The sequence below is a fragment of the Bufo gargarizans genome, chromosome 1 (genome assembly GCF_014858855.1).
Source record: "Bufo gargarizans isolate SCDJY-AF-19 chromosome 1, ASM1485885v1, whole genome shotgun sequence".
Lineage (NCBI taxonomy): Eukaryota > Metazoa > Chordata > Amphibia > Anura > Bufonidae > Bufo > Bufo gargarizans.
In genome coordinates, this window is record NC_058080.1 from 344,824,228 (window position 1) to 344,840,251 (window position 16,024).

The window sequence follows — 16,024 nt, forward strand, 5'->3', positions numbered from 1 at the left end:
ATTGATTTATTTAAGGCGGTCAGAAAATTGTACCTCAGAGAGTAGTCCCTAGGACAGAGGGGCAACAACCTATCTGTCCTGATCCAATGGCGTTTTTTGTATCCACCAAGTTTGATGTAACTGAATTAGAATGTATAGCTTTTCTCTCTGAGGATAGTTCAGTGGTTGAAGAAGTAGTACCAGAGGGTACAACCACCTTCACAGGTGGGGTTAGATCCACATTTTGCCCCCCTATGCACGCCGGGACCAGCGTTGACATCTTCCACCATCAGGTGAAGGATATACGTGCGGTTATGTATCCTAGAGCACAAAACAATGTCAGTAGTGAGGAGCAATCAGCTCTAAACTGGCTTAGTGCACAGGATGACATTATAGTGAAACAGGCGGACAAGGGGGGCAATGTGGTTCTCATGTCGAGGGAGTACTATATTAATGAAGCCCTCAGACAACTTAGGGATATTGACACCTATGAAGTGATACAGGGTGATCCCACTGTAGACATTAGGCGCCAGCTGGAGTACTTTGTTCTCTGTTTCGTGGCAAGAGGTTTCCTGGGCGACAACATGATTGACAAACTTATACCCACAGTCCCTTCTAAACCCTGCTGGTACTTCCTTCCTAAGATCCACAAGTCACTGAGTCAGCCCCCGGGGCGTCCTATTGTCTCTGGGGTTGGCTCAGTGACTGAGCCTTTATCAAAATATGTTGATTGGCTCCTCAGACCGTTACTTCCTAGCGCTCCTGCCCATCTCAGGGACACCAATGATTTTTTGCTGTCCCTGGATGAGGTACATTGGCAAGCGGATTATCAGTTGGTGTCCTTGGATGTGGAGAGCCTCTACACCCGCATTCCTCATGTTGCGGGTGTGGAGGCGATTCGAGCCATCTTACGGAATGTGGGGAAGAGTGACCTCTTCTGCGAATTCGTCTGTGGGCCCTAAGCTTCATACTTGCAAACAATGTTTTCAGATTTGGCAGTGAATGGTTTAGACAAAAGCTAGGAATGGCAATGGGGACCCAAGTCTCATGTACATTTGCTAATATGTACCTCGCGAGACTAGAAGACATATTTGTGTTTTCCGTGTTGAATCCCTTTTTACAGTATCTAGAGAGTTTCTTTACGCTTTGTTGATGACGTTTTCATTGTGTGGTCCGGAACTAAGGAACAGTGTGAGGAGTTTGTCCAGGACTTGAATAAGAACGACATGGGAATGAGGTTCACCCTTAATTTTTTGGGGGGTAAGATTGGAGTTCCTGGATGTGGTTGTCCTGGCGAAGGGTTGGTCACGGAGGGCTTTCGCAAGCCCACTGCGACCAACTCCTTGCTCCGCCACGACAGCTTCCATCCAGGAACAGTCAAGAAATCGTTGCCGTACGGGCAATTCATTAAGCTACGCAGGATCAACAGAGAGTTAGAGGGTTATCGACGACAGAGCTAAAACAACGGGTGATAGCAAGAGGGTATCTAGAAAGTGAGGTTAGCAAAGACATGGAGAAGGTTGAGAGGACTTTCTCTCAGAGAGATCTGTTACAAAAGAGTAATAAAACAAGGAGAAAATTAACAAAAGAGCCTGGGTCGGGCCAAGACGGGTCAAATTTGGGCAGATTTGCCTTTTCCTTTAAGTTCAGCCCAATGGTGGATCAGATTCACTTTGCCATTTTCAGGAATTGGGATTTACTAAAAAGGGACAGTACCCTTAATAAAGTAACTGAGCAGAAACCACTAGTTTCCTTTAGGAGGAGTCACACGCTAAGGGATAAAACTTGTTAGGAGTAGATTAGCTCCAGTGTTCTAGTCAATGGTTGACAAACAACAGACCAGATAGTAATTTTAGATGCGGGAATTGCTCCCAATGTAAGTACAATGCGTGCAAAAAATATATCGATTTTGCAGGGGTGCACCACAGGGTACGGAGTTTCATTAACTGCAGAAGCTCGTTCGTGGTTTATCTCTTAAGTTGCAAATGTGGCCGATTTTATATCGGCAAAACAATTAGATGTTTAAACGAGCGCGAGAGAGAACACCTTAACTCCATAACCTCTGGTAAAGGGTGCCCCAGAGTGGTAGAGCATTTTAGAAAGGTGCATGGAGGTGATACTAGTTACCCGTCTACCAGGGCTAGAGGTGGTACAGGTTCCGCCGCATGGGGGCGATAGACACCGGCTCCTGTTACAACGGGAGGCCAGGTGGATTCTCCGCACCCAAGCGGCGGAAGAATTGGACCTTAATTAAAGAATCAACCTCAGTATGTTTTTGTAAGCACCTCCGCATTCTACCTGGTTCTGTATGTTCACTATCCTTGTCTGTATGTATTATTTTGAAAAGCATCACAGCAGCATCACTGGTCACCCAGGTGATGCATCGACTCTACTTAAAGGTGGAGCACATTTGCAAGGTCTGATATGATCTATACCAGTGTATTACTGTAGTGCAGCGGCGGCATGAAGCGCACAGCGTCATAACAACCAATGACACAGTGCGCTCCTGCTGTCAGCAGGAATCCAGGCCGGCATACCAAGGACCACTCACGGCCGCGGATAAAGCCTTATGGATAAAGAAATCTTTAGTTTCTTCACATACCACTGTTTTACTTTAGTTTTTTCCTTAATTATGACTGTTTAAACATTTACAATATGAGGACCTTCTCAAGATGGCTCCTCTGCCAGTTCTCTGAGGCCAAAACTGCTTTTCCTCACTTCCCACACACACTTGCTGTAGCCAGCAGCTCCCTGCCAGATAATCAAATTGGATTACTGAGAGACACGCCTCCTCACTCTGAAGTCTAATGCAGGCATGCAGTGTGAAGGACCGCCCCTCTGTCTTCATTTTATACTAAAGGGAAGACAGACAAGACCTAGCAACGGTCTTTAAAGGGGGCAGTGGAAAGGGACAGAGGGCATTAAAGAAAGCTGTTATTATAAGGCAATTACAGATCTTTTGACAATCATTGACAGAATTACTCGGGTATACAAGCCTAGCTCTAAAAAATTAGCTCTAATGACAAGCAGAGCAGAGAGGAGAATGAGGCAGCCACTTAGCTCAGTTTCTTGTGTGTACCAATAGGATGGCAGGCATTTTATTTTTCATGATGATTGCTCAGAGACAAAATGAGCCATTTTAGGCAATGAAAGATATTTGGGATAATATTTATAATAAAGTAATATATAACCCTTTCATGACCAGGCCTAAAAAGGAAAAAAAAAAAAAAGGCCTGAAAGTCCAGGCAACTTTTTGTGATTTTGCACACGTGGTGGTTTAGTGACCGTGCTTTTTTATTTGTTTGACTACCAAAATAATTTTTGCTAATTATTATTAAAAAGTCATTTTTTTATTATATATTTTTATTTCTTAAATATTAAATCTGACAAAAATGTATTATTGCAATGGGTTCCCTATTTTTTGATAATCGTTTTCATATATAACATGTATAGGTTTAAGAGAACGAGGCGACTATGATGACTGTTTCTGTTAGCGACTTCATTTACTTTTTTATTATTTTTATTTTGTATTTTTTACTTATATTTTATATTTCTTTTTGCCACACATATCCCCCAGGAGGTCAATAAAAGACCTCTGGAGGAGGCTGACGTTTTTAAATTTATATTTTTTTTTCTCACCGTTTCCACTGTAACCAGTTACAGGGGAAAATAGCCCCCTGTGGGGGCATGACACAGGCAGAGCTGATCGGGGTCTCCTTAGACCCTGCAGCTCTGCTCCTGCTCCAGACACCCCTGGTGGTCACATGACCGCTGGGACTAACACCATGCCACTTTCTGCTCCCTCCACCATGCGCTCGTACAGCATTCTCCTGTCGGCACAGGAGAAGGCAGAAGGGGTTATAAACCACTACCATCTTCTCCTTAGGGTCCCTGCTGTGTCTGATAGCCGGGACCCAACCTGCTCCTGCTAGATTGCAGGAGCAGGAGCGTTAATCCCAGACGCGTTGTAAGGTTATGTTCACACCATTCTAATTGCAGACTTGCCAGTGCCGTAATTAACCACAATGGCTAGTTATGAGATGACAAGATTTTAAAAAGATCTAGAGCACATCTGTTGCAGAGACACAATGATAAACACAGTGTACTGTATAGATGTGGTACCAAAACCAAACACAAGAACAGTCACAGTGCATGCCTAAGTTACCATAAACAAGCATAGTGTGTAAGTATAGAGATAATATTGCATTGTTCCTGACTACACTGTTAAATGTATACCAGTGTCAAAAGTTGATTAGTAGAGGATATGATCTTGTGAAGAACTGCAAGGACTGACAGTAATGTTGCAATTATCTATTGTACTGCAGACACGGTATTGGCTCTCTCCTCAATCATTTTTATTAACCTAATTCAAGGGAACTGCAGGCGCTGGCAATCCAGTCTTCTTATTATACTCATTGCAACTAAGGCCGAATGCACACGGCCGTGAGCGGTCCGTGGAACCACGGGCTGGATTCCTGCTGAGAGCAGGAGCGCGCGGCGTAATTGGTTGCTATGACGCCGTGCGCTCCCTGCTGCCACCACAGTACAGTAATACGCTGCTATAGATCATACCAGTGTATTACTGTATTGCGGCGGCAGCAGGGAGCGCACGGCATCATAGCAAACACGGCCGTGTGCATTCGGCCTAACTCAGAATCTCCAGAACACTGTCCCTATTCCCTTGGCTTTTAAACAACAGCATTGCAGGCTGTTACATATATGCAGGCATTGTAGCATGCATGGTTATCCTACACCAATAGAAACAATCAGCAGCCATAGAGCTCACTCCTAACAGTGGCAGGCCAAAGTACTCTGGCCCTTCAGGAAAATCACAAACTCCATATGCCTCTGTATGACCAGGTTCAATCTAAATACTTGTGCACTAGTGTCCCTGGACAGAGTTGCTAAGGTTATCATTTCCCACCACTTAAATGGGTTGTCCAAGATTTTACCAACTATGGCCTTTTTCGTTGGATAGTTCATCAAAATCTGATTAGTAGGGGTCCATCAAAATGCACTCGATCATCTGTTCTGCAGTAGCTCCTGCACTGGAATTACACAGCTCCATCAGCTGTGTAGTTGAACTGTGGTTACCAGCACTGTCTAAAACACAATGGATGGAGCTGTGCAATTCCAGTGCTGACTTCTGCCACCCGAACTACCCCGAAATAGCTGATCGGAGGGGCAGTGGTGTGTCAGACCCCTGCCAATCACATACTGATGGCCTATCCGAAGAAATCATGGAAAACCACTAAAAACAATCCTGGTCATCATGCATAGTTTGCGTGCTCGCCATCAAATCTTACCTCCTTGACAGTGTCTGTTATTTCTTCAAATTTCTTTCTGAACACCTCAGAAGTTTTCATAGTTTCAGATTCTATTGATTTCTGTTATTTAAAGAAAAAAGTATTTGAAATAAATTTCTTTGTACATTACATTAACACAAATTTTCTTTCATTGCAACACCAGTATATTATAGCTTTTAAGTGATGTTTTCTAGGAACCACACACACAGTTTGGAGTTCCCTAAAAGTGCAGTCTCAGCTTCATACACAACATCCATGGCAACATCCATGCAGATTCAACAGACCGATCCTGTCACGAGGGTGTCAAGAGCCACGCCTGACTCCGTTGTACCCGGGGTCAGGAGGTCACAGCGGTTGGCTGCATGCTCTATGTAAGATAGGGATGTAGCTTTCTGGGTTTGCTTTGCGAACCCTTTTGGCTCACTCAGGGATCCGTAGCTCCTTCTCTCAGCTGTTCCTTGTCCAGCACTCCCAATCCTCCTTATATTCCCCTCTCACACTTCTCTGGTTGCCAGATATAGAGCTTCCTGCCTGGACATCTATTCTGACCCACTGGAGCTGTGTTGCTGCGTTCTCTGGTAGTTGATCCAGAACGCTACCCTCCGGATCCCTGTTGGACCATTGTGGACAGTTGTTGTCGTCCACCTGGGTGTTTGTGTTTGTCTGTCCTCTCCCTGGTGTTTCCCTCTTAGTGTCAGTGGTGAGGACTAGCGATCCCACCGGCCCGTTAATTATCTAGGGTTCATTTCAGGGAAAGCCAGGGTTTAGGCACGTGATCGCCGCACGGGTGAGGAACCCGTCTAGGGACGTCAGGGCAGTCAGGTGCCAGCCGCAAGGAGAGTTAGGGGTCACCACCTTTCCCTCTCCCTTGGGCAGGACTTTCCCTTTTTCCTCCCTGTGCGTGTTGCCGGTCATTACAGATCCAGACCCATTCAACTTGAATGAGTCCGTGATCCGTCTGCATCGCAAAAAAATAGAACGTGTTGTTGCTGTGTGGAGGCATGGAGAGAAACCCCACAGAAGCACTACGTAGAGCTTCCATGGGGTTCTATGCCTCCATTCTACACCAGATCCTCCATATTGCAGACCCATTCAAGTGGGTCCGCATTAGTGATGGGGTGAGCACATGGCAGGCGCCCGCTTATTGCAGACCCGCTGTTTGAGGGCCCTTAATACGGGCACGGCCAGATAATGGCCGTGTGCACGAGGCCTAAGAACACACGCAATCCAGGAAACATTGAGGTCCAGCTTCCAATAAAAAACTATGACTATTTGTTATGTGCTAAAATCCAGACACGTATCAAATACTCGGTCCACACAGTCTACACGTTTCGGACCATCCGATTCCAGTCCTTACACACATGGCATATAAAATTGTAAACGTTCACCTCCTTTTATTCATGTTTTGCACCAATCAATCAAGACTCCGGCATCACATGATCCATAAGAAAGGGGAACTAAGCAAACACCAAAGAAAATCTCCAAAATCACCGAAAGATGATATAATACGACATAAAAATAACCCTTACCGATACTGTAAAACCAGATCATGTTTCCTGTTCAGACCTGTGGGAGAGCAACTTCCCAATTCAAACATCTTATATGCCTCACGGCATATTGTTTTAGACTATGATCACCCCCTCTAATGGGAAAATAAACTTTCCACCCTCTGAACTGCAAAAGCTGTTTCCCCTTTATGTACAGTGGCAAAATGTAGGCTGGCCGCAGATACATTACTGGTTTTATAATGAGGTTTGTCTGATATATGTTTACGTATCCTACTTTTTATCTGCTTGGTAGTACAACCTACATATTGTACAGTTTGCATTTCAGAGGGGGGAAAGAGTTTCTTTTCCCATAAGAGGGGGTGATCATAGATGAAAACTCCTAAGCCGTGAAGCATATTGGATGTTTGAAATGGGAAGTTGCTCTTCTACAGGACTGAACAGAAAACATGATCTGGTTTTACAATATATCAGTAAGGGATTTATTTTTATGTTGTATTATATCATCTTTCTGTGATTTTCTTTGGTGTTTAGCTAGTCCCCCTCCCCTTACGGATCATGTGATGCTGGAGTCTTGATTGATTGGTGCAACACGTGACTAAAAGGAGGTGAACATACACAATTTTATATATCATTAGCATGAACCGGAACGTCCAAAAATGTGTATACTGTGTGGACTGAGTATTTGATATGCATAACAAAGTCATTGTTTTTTATTGGAAGCTGGACATCAATGTTTCTTTGGATCGAGTAGTTTCACAGCCAAGTTCGGGCTGGGTCCATGCTTCCATAAAAGCAACACGACATATGAATGCAATTTAATTAAAAAATGAGCAAACACAAAAAATTATCCTCACTAATAGCCAATTTTGTCCATTGCCAAATGTAATGTAAAAATAAATGTACTGTGGATAATTATCAGGAAAGCACACAGGCAAGTGGTTTTCCCCTGTACTTATTAAAGGGGTTGTCTCACTTCAGCAAATGGCATTTATCATGTACAAGAAGTTAATACAAGGCACTTACTAATGTATTGTAATTGCCTCCTTTGCTTGCTGGATTCATTTTTCCATCACATTATACACTGCTCGTTTCCATGGTGATGACCAGCCTGCAATCCATCAGCGGTGGCCGTGCTTGCACACTGTAGGAAAAAGCACTAGCCTATGTGCGCTCACATGGTCCCAGCCACCAGAGAGTCCTGCACTTTTTTCTATAGCGTGCAAGCACGACCAACGCTGCTCGACTGCGGGGTGGTCATAACCATGGAAACATGAAGTGAATAATGTGATGGAAAAATGGATCAAGCCAGTAAAGGAAGCAATATAGACAATTTCAATACATTAGCAAGTGTCGTGTATTAAATTTCTTTACATGATAAATGCCATTTGCTTAAGTGAAACAACCCCTTTAATCCAAAAGACCGTATTATTATTGCATATTAACCACTTCAGCCCCGCTAGCTGAAACCCCCTTCATGACCAGAGCACTTTTTACACTTCGGCACTACACTCCCTTCACTGTTTATCGCTCAGTCATGCAACTTACCACCCAAATGAATTTTACCTCCTTTTCTTCTCACTAATAGAGCTTTCATTTGGTGGTATTTTATTGCTGCTTACATTTTTACTTTTTTTGTTATTAATCAAAATGACATTTTTCACTTTCAGCAGTAAAATTTTGCAAAAAAAACGACATCAATATATAAATTTTTCGCTAAATTTATAGTTCTACATGTCTTTGATAAAAAAAAAAATGTTTGGGCAAAAAAAAAAAAATGGTTTGGGTAAAAGTTATAGCGTTTACAAACTATGGTACAAAAATGTGAATTTCCGCTTTTTGAAGCAGCTCTGACTTTCTGAGCACCTGTCATGTTTCCTGAGGTTCTACAATGCCCAAACAGTAGAAAAACCCCACAAATGACCCCATTTCGGAAAGTAGACACCCTAAGGCAGTGTTTCCCAACCAGTGTGCCTCCAGCTGTTGCAAAACTACAACTCCCAGCATGCCTGGACAGCCTTTGGCTGTGCGGGCATGCTGGGAGTTGTAGTTTTGCAACAGCTGGAGGCACACTGGTTGGGAAACACTGCCCTAAGGTATTCGCTGATGAGCATAGTGAGTTCATAGAACTTTTTATTTTTTGTCACAAGTTAGCGGAAAATGATGATGATTTTTTATTTTTATTTTTTTCTTACAAAGTCTCATATTCCATTAACTGGAGACAAAAAATAAAAAATTCTAGGAACTCGCCATGCCCCTCACGGAATACCTTGGGGTGTCTTCTTTCCAAAATGGGGTCACTTGGGGGTAGTTATACTGCCCTGGCAATTTAGGGGCCCAAATGTGTGAGAAGAACTTTGCAATCAAAATGTGTAAAAAATGACCGGTGAAATCCGAAAGGTGCACTTTGGAATATGTGCCCGTTTGCCCACCTTGGCTGCAAAAAAGTGTCACACATCTGGTATCGCCGTACTCAGGAGAAGTTGGGGAATCTGTTTTGGGGGGTCATTTTACATATACCCATGCTGGGTGAGAGAAATCTCTCTGCAAAAGACAACTTTTCCAATTTTTTTTATACAAAGTTGGCATTTGACCAAGATATTTTTCTCACCCAGCATGGGTATATGTAAAATGACACCCCAAAACACATTGCCCAACTTCTCCTGAGTACGGCGATACCAGATGTGTGACACTTTTTTGCAGCCAAGGTGGGCAAAGGGGCACATATTCCAAAGTGCACCTTTCGGATTTCGCAGGCCATTTTTTACACATTTTGATTGCAAGGTACTTCTCACACATTTGGGCCCCTAAATTGCCAGGGCAGTATAACTACGCCACAAGTGACCCCATTTTGGAAAGAAGACACCCCAAGGTATTCCGTGAGGGGCACGGCGAGTTCCTAGAATCTTTTATTTTTTGTCGCAAGTTAGTGGAATATGAGACTTTGTAAGGAAAAAAGAAAAAAAAAGAAAAAAAAGTCATCATTTTCCGCTAACTTGTGACAAAAAAATAAAAAAATTCTAGGAACTCGCCGTGCCCCTCACGGAATACCTTGGGGTGTCTTCTTTCCAAAATGGGGTCACTTGTGGCGTAGTTATACTGCCCTGGCAATTTAGGGGCCTATATGTGTGAGAAGTACCTTGCAATCAAAATCTGGGGTGTCATTTTACATATAACCATGCTGGGTGAGAGAAATATCTTGGCAAAAGACAACTTTTCCCATTTTTTTTATACAAAGTTGGCATTTGACCAAGATATTTTTCTCATCCAGCATGGGTATATGTAAAATGACACCCCAAAACACATTGCCCAACTTCTCCTGAGTACGGCGATACCAGATGTGTGACACTTTTTTGCAGCCTAGATGCGCAAAAGGTGCCCAAATTCCTTTTAGGAGGGCATTTTTAGACATTTGGATCCCAGACTTCTTCTCACACTTTCGGGCCCCTAAAAAGCCAGGGCAGTATAAATACCCCACATGTGACCCCACTTTGGAAAGAAGACACCCCGAGGTATTCAATGAGGGGCCTGGCGAGTTCATAGAAATTATTTTTTTTTTGCATAAGTTAGCGGATATTGATTTTTTTTGTTTTTTTCTCACAAAGTCTCACTTTCCGCTAACTTAGGACAAAAATTTCAATCTTTCATGGACTCAATATGCCCCTCACGGAATACCTTGGGGTGTCTTCTTTCCGAAATGGGGTCACATGTGGGGTATTTATACTGCCCTGGCTTTTTAGGGGCCCTAAAGCGTGAGAAGAAGTCTGGAATATAAATGTCTAAAAATGTTTACGCATTTGGATTCCGTGAGGGGTATGGCGAGTTCATGTGAGATTTTATTTTTTGACACAAGTTAGTGGAATATGAGACTTTGTAAGAAAAAACAAAAACAAACAAAAAAATTTCCGCTAACTTGGGCCAAAAAATATGTCTGAATGGAGCCTTACAGGGGGGGTGATCAATGACAGGGGGGTAATCACCCATATAGACTCCCGGATCACCCCCGTGGTAAGGCTCCATTCAGACGTCCGTATGATTTTTACGGATCGATGGATCGGATCCGCAAAACACATGCGGACGTCTGAATGGAGCCTTACAGGGGGGTGATCAATGACAGGGGGGTGATCACCCATATAGACTCCCTGATCACCCCCCTGTCATTGATCACCCCCCTGTAAGGCTCCATTCAGACGTCCGTATGATTTTTACGGATCCATGGATCGGATCCGCAAAACACATGCGGACGTCTGAATGGAGCCTTACAGGGGGGTGATCAATGACAGGGGGTGATCAGGGAGTGTATATGGGTGATCACCCGCCTGTCATTGATCACCCCCCTGTAAGGCTCCATTCAGACGTCCGCATGTGTTTTGCGGATCCGATCCATGTATCCATGGATCCGTAAAAATCATACGGACGTCTGAATGGAGCCTTACAGGGGGGTGATCAATGACAGGGGGGTGATCAATGACAGGGGGGTGATCAGGGAGTTTATATGGGGTGATCAGGGAGTTTATATGGGGTGATCAGGGGTTTATAAGGGGTTAATAAGTGACGGGGGGGGGGGGGGGGGGGAGTGTAGTGTAGTGTGGTGTTTGGTGCGACTGTCCTGAGCTACCTGTGTCCTCTGGTGGTCAATCCAAACAAAAGGGACCACCAGAGGACCAGGTAGCAGGTATATTAGACGCTGTTATCAAAACAGCGTCTAATATACCTGTTAGGGGTTAAAAAATTCGGATCTCCAGCCTGCCAGCGAGCGATCGCCGCTGGCAGGCTGGAGATCCACTCGCTTACCTTCCGTTCCTGTGTGCGTGCGTTCACAGGAAATCCCGGCCCTCGCGAGATGACGCGTATATGCGTCGTCGTGCGCAGGGCTGCCGCCTCCGGACCGCACATCTGCGTTAGGCGGTCCGGAGGCGGTTAAAAAGGACCTGTCACCAGTTTTTACTGTATAAAATAGATACCTCACATTGTAGCCCATGTTCCCTAGATGTCATATCGCAAAAATTTTTCATGATGAGCTCCTCCGTTGTGCTTCTCGTTCTGTTTAGGTGCCCTGTATGCTAATGAATAGCTTTGGAACAGGGAAGAGGAGACATCAGCTTTTCTCAGTGGGCATCTTTTCTATCTGGATGTAGCGCTGTCCAATCACAGCAGAGAGCGTCACAGCCAGGGAGAAGGTGAGCTGTGACGTGCAACGCTGCAGTAACGCAGGTATACGGCACATCATTACTGCAGTCACGTAAACATATTCTAGTACAGAGTAGCAGAGCGGCACTGCTGGAAACATCATGGAGTAAGTGGCGGGGTTTTCAACTAATGTGTACAACCTCTAACTCTTTAGTGGCCAGCCTGTTTTGGCTTCAGTGATTTCTCTTACATGGTCACAGAACAAATGTTTTCTAAAGTGACCAAACCATCTCAGTGTTATCACTAATAATTTTCTGTCCCTAAAAAAAAAGTGTTATGAATTAAACATTTTATGATTTTGTCATTATTTTAGGTAACATGCAACAGATCATTTTGTTGTTTCCTAGATTTTATGTATTGTTAATATATTTAAAAGATTGTCTTATCAGGACAACTCTGTACATAAAGCTACAAAGGCATCATAAAGATGGGTACCCACCTTGTGGACTACATTTTACCTGTGGTGGTGACTGGACTACACCAGGCCTGTGGTGGACAACATTTCTCCTGCATACTGAGAAGCTAGAAAGGTTGTACAACATTAGAAAAAAAAGACAGCTGCTTTCTTCTATTAACAGTGCCACACACGTCCACAGGCTATGTGTGGTATTGCAGATCAGCCCTATTGATTCAATTGTACTGAGCTGCAATACCAGACACAACGAATAGGCAGGTGTGGCTCTGTTTCTGGAAGAAAGCAGCCATGCTTCTCTAATCCTGTACAACTTTTTAATTAAAAGTCGACAGCCAGTATTACCGCACTCCCTGGAATTTTGAATATATGGCCACCAGAACAATAAAAATAATTTAAATAAAATACCAATAAATAAAAATTTATATATATATATATATATATATATATATATATATATATATATATATATATATATATCACACACACACACAGTACAGACCAAAAATATGGACACCTTCTCATTCAAAGAGTTTTCTTTATTTTCTTGACTATGAACAGTGTAGATTCACACTGAAGGCATCAAAACTACGAATTAACACATGTGGAATTATATACATAAAAAAAGTGTGAAACAACTGAAAATATGTCATATTCTAGGTTCTTCAAAGTAGCCACCTTTTGCTTTGATTACTGCTTTGCACACTCTTGGCATTCTCTTGTTGAGCTTCAAGAGGTAGTCACCTGAAATGGGTTTTCATTTCACAGGTGTGCCCTGTCAGGTTTAATAAGTGGGATTTCTTGCCTTATAAATGGGGTTGGGACCATCAGTTGCGCCGTGGAGCTGATAGTCCTACTGAATAGACTGTTAGAATTTGTATTATGGCAACAAAAAAGCAGCTAAGTAAAGAAAAACGAGTGGACATCATTACTTTAAGAAATGAAGGTCATTCAGTCCGAAAAATTGGGAAAACTTTGAAAGTGTCCCCAAGTGCAGTCACAAAAACCATCAAGCGCTACAAAGAAACTGGCTCACATGCGGACCGCTCCAGGAAAGGAAGACCAAGAGTCACCTCGGCTGCGGAGGATAAGTTCATCCGAGTCACCAGCCTCAGAAATCGCAGGTTAACAGCAGCTCAGATTAGAGACCAGGTCAATGCCACACAGAGTTCTAGCAGCAGACACATCTCTAGAACAACTGTTAAGAGGAGACTGTGTGAATCAGGCCTTCATGGTAGAATATCTGCTAGGAAACCACTGCTAAGGACAGGCAACAAACAGAAGAGACTTGTTTGGGCTAAAGAACACAAGGAATGGACATTAAACCAGTGGAAATCTGTGCTTTGGTCTGATGAGTCCAAATTTGAGATCTTTGGTTCCAACCACTGTGTCTTTGTGCGACGCAGAAAAGGTGAACGGATGGACTCTACATGCCTGGTTCCCACCGTGAAACATGGAGGAGGTGGTGTGATGGTGCTTTGCTGGTGACACTGTTGGGGATTTATTCAAAATTGAAGGCATACTGAACGAGCATTGCTACCACAGCATCTTGCAGCAGCATCATTTATTTTTCAACAGGACCATGACCCCAAACACACCACCAGGCTGTGTAAGGGCTATTTGACCATGAAGGAGAGTGATGTGGTGCTGCGTCAGATGACCTGGCCTCCACAGTCACCGGACCTGAACCCAATAGAGATGGTTTGGGGTGAGCTGGACCGCAGAGTGAAGGCAAAAGGGCCAACAAGTGCTAAGCATCTCTGGGAACTCCTTCAAGACTGTTGGAAGACCATTTCAGGTGACTACCTCTTGAAGCTCATCAAGAGAATGCCAAGAGTGTGAAAAGCAGTAATCAAAGCAAAAGGTGGCTACTTTGAAGAACCTAGAATATGACATATTTTCAGTTGTTTCACACTTTTTTGTTATGCATATAATTCCACGTGTTAATTCATAGTTTTGATGCCTTCAGTGTGAATCTACAATTTTCATAGTCATGGAAATAAAGAAAACTCTTTGAATGAGAAGGTGTGTACAAACTTTTGGTCTGTACTATAATATATAAATATATACATCGACTGATATTGATTTTTTAGAGCCGATACCGATAATTTGTGAACTTTCAGGCCGATAATTTATACAGATATTCTGGGAATTTTCATTTTTGAAAAAAAAAAAAAAATCCTACACAAGTCTGCTGAAAATTAATGTTTCTTTTTAATGTGTAGTTTTGTTTTTTTTGTAATTTTTTTTCATTTATACTTAATATTTTGGTGTTTTATTTTTTTTACTTTTAGCCCCCTTAGGGACTAGAACCCTTGTCCTATTCACCCTGATAGATCTCCATCAGGGTGAATAGGAGCTCTCACTGTCCCTGCTGCTCTGTACACACAGCAGCATGGAGCTTATCATGGCAGCCAGGGCTTCAATAGCGTCCTGGCTGCCATGGTAACCGATCGGAGCCCCAGGCTTACACTGCTGGGGCTCCGATCGGAGGAGCAGGGGAGAGGGGATCCGCTACACCAGTGTTTCCCAACCAGTGTGCCTCCAGCTGTTGCAAAACTACAACTCCCAGCATGCCCGCACAGCCTTTGGCTGTGCGGGCATGCTGGGAGTTGTAGTTTTACAACAGCTGGAGGCACACTGGTTGGGAAACACTGCGCTACACCACCAATGATTAATACAGGGGGAGGGGGGCGCGCACTGCACCACCAATGTTTTTAATGTGGGGGTGGGGGGCGCACTGCGCCACCAATGATTAATATACTGGGGGGCTTGGGGGGGCGCGCACTGCGCCACCAATGATTAATGTACTGGGGGGCTTGGGGGGGGGGGCGCACTGCGCCAATGAGTAATATACTGGGGGGCTTGGGGGTGCACTGCGCCACCAATGAAGTTAAATCTCTCATTTATTCATAGACAGGAGGCGGGAGCTGCAGAATGACATAGCCGGCTCCCGACCTCCTATGAGCGGTAGCTGCGATACGCGGCACCTGAGGGGTTAACCGAGGATTGCAGCTACAGCTCATAGAGGTCGGGAGTCGGCTATGTCATTCTGCAGCTCCCGCCTCCTGTTCAATTTGAATGAATGAGAGAGTTCTCTTCATTGGTGGCGCAGTGGCCACAGCCCCTCCCCTTCTCTTCTCTTGTCCCCTGTCCTCCCATTGGCTGCAGCAGCACAGGGGGAGGGAGACACTGCTCCTTCTCCCCTGTGCTGCTGCTGAGGGAACACTGAGAGCGCTCTTAGCAGCGCAATCTGTGTTCCCAGTACGTTATCGGTATATCGGCAAAATAAATGCAGATATCGATAACAGTCAAAATCCTCAATATCGGCCGATATCGGTAAAACCGATAATCGGTCGATCCCTAATTATTTATATATATATTATATATATATATATATATATATATATATATATATATATATATATATATTTTTTTTTTTTGAGTTTAGGGCTGGGCAATTAACCTGATTGAATTAAATCTCCATTTCAATTCAGTCTAACACATTTTGATTGTGAATTGTGAAAACACTATTAGCCCCGTCCCTACACGCTTGGCAAAGATTGGGCTGCACAAACATCACAGGAGCCCAACACTGATTGAAGCCGGCTCCTGTGTAATGGTTAGAAAAG

At 43.8% G+C, this 16,024-nt stretch overlaps 1 protein-coding gene across 2 annotated transcripts in view; it reads right to left on the reverse strand.

Moving 5' to 3' along the window:
• Positions 1 to 16,024, reverse strand: part of TIMM44 (translocase of inner mitochondrial membrane 44) — a 311,940-nt gene that overhangs the window by 212,014 nt on the left and 83,902 nt on the right. For both annotated transcript variants that reach the window (XM_044306675.1, XM_044306666.1), the window contains one exon: positions 5,286 to 5,366. In XM_044306675.1, coding sequence (XP_044162610.1) covers positions 5,286 to 5,366 — 81 coding nt within the window. The remainder of the gene's footprint in view (positions 1 to 5,285; positions 5,367 to 16,024) is intronic.